Raw genomic sequence first — 8,524 nt, 5'->3', positions numbered from 1 at the left:
GCGTGCTGGTGGGGGACGGCGCGGTGGGCAAGACCAGCCTGGTGGTGAGCTACACCACCAACGGGTACCCCACCGAGTACATCCCCACTGCCTTCGACAACTTCTCCGGTAAGTGACCGGGGGGACCGCGGGGACCGAGGCGGCGGGAGGGCAGCAGGGAGCGCGTCCCGGTCGTGCCTCTCCCGGGGCCGTGGCTTGGCTGCTTGGAGGGGCTGATGTCCAGCTTCGGTGATTTCTTTATTTATTTGTGGGGGGCAGGACCGGAGCTTGTCAGGCTGCCATCGCAGGCAGCAGCACCGGCCAGTCGCCGGTGTAACGGAGCCGGGCTGGCAGCGGCTGTCGTGCCTGGCGGTGCGACCAGAGCTGAGCTTTAATTGGGAACTCTTCGCTGTAAAGCTTAGCGCTCTCGGGCGTATCGGAACCGCCTAAAGGTCAGGTTAAATACCTTCTCTAGCCCGTGCGAAGGGAGAGGTTCTGGGGTTTCTCTGTTGTTCAGCGGGGGCTTTTTCTGTCCCGGGCGTGCTGAAGGTGTACGGCGGGGAGAATAAACTAAACCCTCGTAGCAGAATAAGATTCTGGACTGGCGGGCTAGCTTCTGGCGCTGCTGGCTGAGAGCTGGTGCCGTCACCGCCTACATCATCTCTTGTAGTGAAATGAATCGGAAAGCCCTGAAGGGCCTGTGTGTGCCCAAGTGTTAGCGACAGACTCCCTTCTAGCTCTGCTAAATCGTTGAATCTAAACTAATTGAAGAAAGATAAGAACTGATTTTTTAATTTTTCCGTAATGGAAAACGTGTAAACTTGGACTCACCTCAGTTTTACCCTCCCTCCTTTCTCTCCAAAGCTGTTGTGTCTGTCGATGGGAAGCCAGTGAGACTTCAGCTCTGTGACACAGCTGGTCAGGTCAGTGGAGCCACTTATTTGATTTCAGTGACAGCGGGAGGGGAGAAGCTGTTGCGCAAAGTTGTCCTGCAAATGACTTCATGGATTTGAAAGTATTCCCAGTGTTTGATCATCTTGTTATCCGCTATCATTTTCATTGCTGCTTAACGCCCTGCTTTGTCCGGTGTCTGTTGAAGAGTGGGGGGCGTACTGTGCCTCTGTATAGGGGCTGGCCACAGGCTGCTGCTCTGCTGGCTCAAGCTGCTGCTGTGTTTAGCCTGACTAGAAAGGCTGAACATATTGGGGATCCAACGGCCACCTGGTTTTCTCTTTGAGCAGTTGTCGCTGTCTTTATCTTTGCTAAATAATTGCATTTAAGAATCAGGGTGTTTGGGATGTATGCATGCAAAGCATCCACAGCTTTAGGTGTCCAGAGATAGACTGCGGTTTTGAAGGGACAGAGGCTGAAGGGAGAAAAAAGTCCTGTTGGTGTTGTCCATGGAGACTTCATATTTGCCATTCCCCACCCCCTTAAAAAGTGATGCTACCGCAAAGCTGAGGTTTGCTGTAATCTAAGACCTGAAGAGATGAGGGTAGCTGATGTCTCTCATCTCCTAGTTTGCCTGATACATAAAAAGAACCCATTTCTTACCGCCTTGTATTTTCTGCAAATCCCTGGCTTGTACCACTCTGAGCAGTGTGCAACACTGCTTGCCAGGGGTTGAGGCTGGATAACCAAAAGTAGGCAAAAATATTTGCTATCTCTCTGTAATTTGAAGGCAGTGGGAGTTAGGATCCTTCGCAGCTTTGTGGATCGGGGTCTATGCCTTCACCAAAAACATGCTGAAAAATCTCAGTGGCCTTAACATACAAACCTATTTGGATGAGTAGTAACTGGGTGTGCTACTTAGGAAAGGGGTTTGAAGGGCTATGTAGTCCTTGACAGCAGTGTAAGACTCCCATGCGCACTGCAAACCAATGCTGAAATCCTACAAATGGCATTCTGCGAGTACCAATATGAAGTTAAACAGCAAGACTGTCCCATAATTTTGTGTCCTACTGAAGAGATGGGGTGGTACTTCAGCAGCATGGGCTGTGCGTGTTCATATGCAGAGTGTGGCAGGTGAAATTGCCGTTGGATGACAGTCTGTGGAAATGTAGTGCCTCTGGAAATGCAGCTGCAAGCTGCAGGAGGGATGGGCAGGCCACCCCAGCACCTCTTGCCTTTATTAAGGCAAGAGGTGCCTCTTGCCATTAGTGCTTAAGATGTTTGCTATGGCTGCCCAAGGGCAGCTGGAGTGGGTAGAGTTGCTGCCTTTAAAATGAAAAGATTAAACTGGCAGAAGTCGTCCTGAGTAAAAGATTCCTAGGTGGATACTTTGGTAAAACTGCTGCTGAAATCTGCAGCTAAAAGAGCACTCCAGACAGAGGGAAATTCTATTTCAGATTCTACTTCTATTTCCTCATTAGCCCAAAGAGGTATAGAGTCTCTGCAGGCCATGTGCCTACCATTGAAACAGCGAGAGTGTACTTGGGATATAAAGGGCACTATTTCATCTTGGTGGAAACCCTTAAGATCTGGGTTTGGCTTCCAAACCCATTGAATTGAGACCTTTTGAGCTTTCTCAGGTTGCAAGAAGAGGCAATTACATGGCAAAGTACTTTTCTGCAAACAGCCCTGTTGTTCAGCACAGCATCTCTCAGTAGATGTGGGGGTTTTCTCGAGCCAAGCAGTGAGAGCCTCGTTTCCTCTGAGGCTTAATCTGAGAATCAAGAGAGCTAATGAAGCTTACTTTCTTGACTCATGTTTTATAAATTGCTGTCTCTCCCAGAGATACTGCTAGAAGAAATTCATTTGAGTGGAACAGGACTTCTGAGGCTTCCAGGGGTCTTTAAACCGCATATCTTGGGCCTCCAGAGGCTTTAAAGCAAAATCTCACCACTCAAAAATTAACATGGAACACGGAACTTGAAATTCAACAGTAAACTGCTGGTACCAGGGAGATGTTTTCAGCTCTATGTTTCTGTGCACTTTCAATTCCAAGCTTTTGAGAACATGGTCCGTTTTAATTAAAATGTCACTGCCGCTGAGGCAAATCCTACCTGTTCAGGCTGCTAGTGTTACCCTGCTTTTATCCTGCTGTCAGCATAAAAGCAGCCTGCCTGGAGTTAACCCTTGTTTCTAGCTGCATTCTTCCCTGAGGATCAGCATGCCTTTGTTACCATGTTGGCTTTCTTGTGGCTAGATCTTGAAGCTGAAAAAGGGCCATGCTTTGCTGGAGTTTGCACTAAAAGGAAAGAAAAAACCCAGAAAGGTAGTGCTGGGAGGCCCGATTGCAGTTTGTTTGATGTGGCATGGGTGGGAGGGAAAGGTAAAGCTCTTACTCTATGTAATTGGCATGTTAAGCCTGCACATTGTAAACCATTATTGCTCCCTTTAGATTTAAATCCCTGTGCACAATGGCAGGGAAATTATTCCCCTATCCTGTAGGATTTTGTTAAGTAGTTACCAGTTTAAAAGCCAACTCCAGGAAAGGTACCCAGAAAGGTACCTGCTGCCACATGCCTGCTCTCTGACCTGTCAGCAGAGTAGCTTTGAGGTACATGGGTGCTCCTCATCAGAGCTGCTTACTGACTCACCCCTACACCCTAAGAGGTGGCCCTGTAGAAAGTACTCTCTCCCTCTTTAATTTTTGGTTTCCTGTACTGTAACCTGCTTCCCGCAGCTTTGCTTCTTTGCTGAAGTAGGGCAGAGGGCCTCTGTACAAAGAGCAAAAGAAATATTTAAGCACTTGAAATAACCTGTGGCATGAATCAGAATATCTCAGGTACGCGGGGAAGCCACCACCTTCGTCCTGTGTGCCCAGCAGTGGCAGGGTGCCTGCTGGCTGGCAGCCATGAGACCTCAGGCTGAGTACAGGCAACTTCTGCTTGTAACACACCTTGTTGGGTACTCTGGGTGCTCATTTTGAGGTGCTTTTCGAGGGGGCAGTGGCAGGTGATCCTCAACTTCCCCAAAGGTCAGCAGCAGGCTAGAGCTGCTCTTCTGTGGGGTGCTAATGCAATTTTGTTCCGTGCAGGATGAATTTGACAAGCTCAGGCCTCTGTGCTACACCAACACGGACATCTTCTTGCTGTGCTTCAGTGTGGTGAGCCCTTCGTCCTTCCAGAATGTGAGTGAGAAGTGGGTTCCTGAAATTCGATGCCACTGCCCCAAGGCACCCATAATCCTGGTTGGGACACAGTCGGACCTCCGGGAGGATGTCAAAGTCCTCATTGAGCTGGACAAGTGCAAAGAAAAGCCAGTCTCGGAGGAGGCTGCGAAGCTCTGTGCCGAGGAAATAAAAGCTGCGTCCTACATTGAGTGCTCTGCTTTGACTCAGAAAAACCTCAAGGAGGTCTTTGATGCAGCCATCGTGGCTGGTATTCAGTACTCGGATACCCAGCAGCAACCAAAGAAATCCAAGTGTAGGACTCCAGATAAGATGAAAAACCTCTCCAAATCCTGGTGGAAAAAATACTGCTGTTTTGTATAGGGATTACAAGGACCTGAGTGCTGCTCTGAGGAAATCAAATAGAGGCTATATTAGCTGAAATCTCAATTTGTGTTGTCCTGAGTGTATAATGTAGATCTGTATGTATGTGTATATGTTGCTACTGGATATCTCAGTTGCCCTTTTGAGGGTTGCAGAAGGATTCTTAGTTAAATAATTGCTATAAATCAGGTCTGGCATCCAGTTTTGTGACTAAAACTTCTCATTAAGGAAAAAAAGCACCGCGCGTCTGTGAGCGTAGAAGGATTTGTCCAAAGGATTCAACTTCTTGTGTTGTAAGGTGTATGTGATTGACTGAGAGGAGCACACACCAGAGGCCTTCACTGCCAGGGCTTCGCAGGAGGAACACACAAGTAACGGTGGAAGCGTAGAGCTCTGTACATGGACGATCAAAGGGAAAAATAACACTGTGCCTCCTAATTGACATTTGTAGCTTTAAAACCCCATTCCTGCTCTCTTCTCTGTGTCTTCCCAAGCCAACACTCTTAGGGATCACTTTAAAAAGGGTATGCAAGAGGTGTAATCTATACGCAAATGCCATAGTTAAAAAGGTCAAGAGTATACCTTCAGCTTGTGGTGAGGGAATCTAATCCCTTATGGAGCTGACATCTCATTTGTCACCTTCTGACTTTGTGAAAGTCCTTTCTGTCCTCCTTCCCCTGCCTTTCCCAGGAAGCCGAGTGGAAGCCCAAGAACATGACCAAGCTTTAACTCGCTACCTCGAGCAGTGGTGATTTCCTCTGTATTTTTGCAGATGTGATGACAGTTCATCTATTTCAGTTGAAAGGAATGTAAATACTGTTGTGTTGGGTTTTTTGGGTTCTTTTAAGCGATGTAACAAATATCCGTGCAGCACCATGTAAACCACATCTGTTTTTTAAGGCTGCAGCAGGGAATTTCAGGATGCCCGTCCTTATGTTTTAAGGCTGCTAAACAAGTAACAAATCAGGCAGATTGAGATTTATAACAAACTGGACTCTGAGGCTGGTGCATCTTCTTTATGATGCTGTTTTCAACCAATTTAGTGTTTCCCTTCTAAAGGGCACCAGTCACTTTTGGTTGAATCTTGTCCAAGCTTATAGTTGTGAAATTGGCTGAGGCCACCCTGGAAATATAACTAATAATTCTTTTTTTTCTCAGATCAGTCCAACAGATTAACTGAAATGTGCCTAAAATGCAACTGGGGAATCAGCGTAGAGTTGAGTGTGACCTATTCTTTGAATCTGGTTCCTACTGAACTAAGCCTAACTGCAGCTGTAATGAGTTTGAGAGACCTGAGTGATAATGCGACTCTCTGCAAGAATCAGTATTTAAACTTATTCTGCAGAGGATGTTTAGTTTGTGCTGTTTGTCTGCCTTTTTGTGGCCACAACTACTTTTTCTTTTCCCCTAGATATTTCAAGATCAGATTATATTTCCTTTTTTTTCCCCTTTGGCCATAGCCTTGAAGTGACCTTTTCCTTATTCTTAAACTAAACTGCAGTGACAGAAGGCTGGAACCTTTTTTCATCAGAAATGAATCAATGCCTGATATAAGGAACTGTGGAGGCCATTTGAGTTGATAAATCTGACCACAGTTTACCTCCTGGCCCATTAAGGAAAATGACACTGTGTGAATGGATTCTGGGCTGAATTGGCATAGGCTCCACAAGCAATATTTTTTCCTTCTCTACAGCTGAATGAGTGCAGAATGGGTAATGTTCCATTGCTGAAAACTTGAAAATGGGATGGAAATCTTTACCTAGGGCCTAATTCAGTAAAAATATGTTGGCTTCTGCACTGGAAGAGCCTGGAAAAACAGTTTCCATAGCACAGAAGCTGGATGCATTTAACTTGGTTTCATCTGGTTGGTAATGGTTTAATGTTTACTGGTCATGAAACTAACATCTGAGCCTTTGTATTTGTTACTCAAATGCTTTGACAGGATTTCAGATATGCAGTCATACTGACATCTTGGAGAAAACCAGCCAGATTTCTCTTGGGTGCTTTGCTTGTCTGTAAAAAACAGTCTCGATCAATCAAAAATGTGGTTTTGGAGAGGAGACAGGCTTGAATCTGAGCAGCTTCCATTTGCAAAAATAACAGAATTTCTTCTGCAAGATTATACTGCTTGGTATCATACTGTACTGGAAGCAGTGGATTCTATTTTATAAGCGGCCTGTTTCATAGTCTGGAGTAGCATTACTTTTAAATATAGCCAGCTGTGACTGTTTCTGAAGATGTGATTTATATACAACTTGTTATAGCCCTTTACTAGGTGTATGTAAACTGAGGTCTAATAACTTTATGGATACTTCTCTACACGGGGCTACACAGGGTCTAGGTTTTAGAAATATTACTTCTAAAATTACCAGTATTTTATGAGCGCAAATGAGGGGGAGATGTCTCTATGTAGTTTATAATCTGATGTGCCTTATAAAAAAAACTCTCTTCTGTTTTCTAAGTGTAGGCTATATTCCAAAAGAAATATTTCATGTGAGAATGATATAAATGAGGTATTTGAAAATAAATTCTGACCTGTGTACGTGTCTGCCTCTGCTGTGTGCTCAAGGAGACTGAAGGGCAGTCCCTGGATATGCACTGTGCCAATACATGGCAGGGAGGAGGCAACTGCACTGCCAGCCTAGGACTGTGCTCCCAGTGCCCCATCAAAAGGCCTCTGCTCAAAAAATACAGCCTTTTCCCTGTGCTGCCCGTCCCCAGGGGCCTGGGCTGGGTGGGAAGGGTACGATAGCCAGCATTCTGTCTCACTGCCAACACAGCAGCATCTTGCTGTGTCCCTGTGAGGCATGGGCAGGCTCGTTGTGCCTGGCCCCTGAAAGTGGGGTGAGCAGCCGGAGGAGCACAGCACAACTGGGGACAGCTGGGGGAACACTAAGACTGGTGATGTGGTCTTTTACCTGCTGCACATTGTGCCACACATGTCCTGGGGTAGCCAGAGGGCATTTTTGGAAGAGTGGAGCCCATTCCCCCTTGACACCAAGGGTCTTCTCACTCCTTCCTGGGTCCTGTCCCTCATGCCAGGGCCAAGGCATGTGAGATTTGAGGCTTTTTATGCCCAGGACCTGGGTGGCCATAGCAGAGGGGCCTTCTGCACTTCAGTGCTACTGTGTTAGCCAGGTGGGGAGCAGCGTCTAGACCCCCAAGCATTTCTACAGAGCCAGTGTGCTGCTCTGAAACTGCTCCGGAGAAGGAGCTTTACTCTGGATGAAGGTTAGTAAACTGTCCCCATTGTATTTGGTTTTCTGGGAGCTGAGAGGAGCAGACATGCTGTCTGGGATGGCATACCAGGTTGCCCTCCCATGCCACCTGTCTCTTGGGTTGTGAGGTGGATGCATTTTCAACCATTAGAATGCACACAACCTTCACAAACTAGAGGAAGGAGATTGTTCCTTTTTCCCATGATTGGTTCCTCACTGAAGCAAAGCCTTGGCTTCCTTTCTGCTTTTTAACTGTGACCCTGGGGACTGCTGTGAGGCTGGTTCACCTTGTTCTGCCTGTAGCACAGTGACCCTGCCTGAGAGCCCAACTTGCCAGCAGGCTCCATTCTGGTGAGTACCTGGTGTTGAATCACCACTGCTGTTGCTGGTGCCTTCAAAGAACCACTTCCGTGGGCTTTCTGCGCTGGACAGCGTGGTCGATGTGTACTGGCTGGGAATCGAATCTCCCCACTTTTGTGTGCTAACTTTGCAGGAAACGGCGCTGTGCTAGCTGAGAGACCAGAACTTGCCATTGCCAAGTCCTGGCAGAAAAATCCCCCTGCTACCTGTGGGGCCTTGCTTTTCTGGCATCTGGACAGGGCTAAAGCAGTTCAGCTTTATGCCAGGGTAATTTTGTGCATGTGGGTGCTGCTGTGATCAAGAGGCTCCCTCAACTGCCCTGCTTCAGATACTGGATGGGTCAGTGGCTGAGGCTGATAAGGTCATACTGAAGGAAGCCCACTGTACATAAGATTTTCCAGGAATGCTGAAATTGCTACTGGTTTGTGATGGATGAAAGTCCCCAAGAGTGAATTTTGTTTTACTTCATACAAAATTAAAGTGCTCTAGGAAAAATTCAACTCTTTTTTTTTTTTTTTTTGATGGAGAA

The 8,524-nt window shown here is 46.8% G+C and overlaps 1 protein-coding gene across 1 annotated transcript; it reads left to right on the top strand.

Moving 5' to 3' along the window:
• Nucleotides 1-2: 2 nt before the first annotated feature.
• On the top strand, nt 3-6,955 carry RHOU (ras homolog family member U; the record flags this gene model as incomplete). Its single annotated transcript, XM_018077435.2, has 3 exons — nt 3-108; nt 844-902; nt 3,962-6,955. Coding segments are annotated over 3 exons (621 nt in total), but the record flags the coding sequence as incomplete, so codon positions are not given.
• Between the last annotated feature and the right edge of the window lie 1,569 nt (nt 6,956-8,524).

This window comes from Manacus vitellinus, unplaced genomic scaffold (genome assembly GCF_001715985.3).
Source record: "Manacus vitellinus isolate BGI_N305 unplaced genomic scaffold, ASM171598v3 scaffold_37_pilon, whole genome shotgun sequence".
NCBI classification, from domain to species: domain Eukaryota; kingdom Metazoa; phylum Chordata; class Aves; order Passeriformes; family Pipridae; genus Manacus; species Manacus vitellinus.
This window is presented reverse-complemented; position numbering and strand designations above follow the sequence as displayed.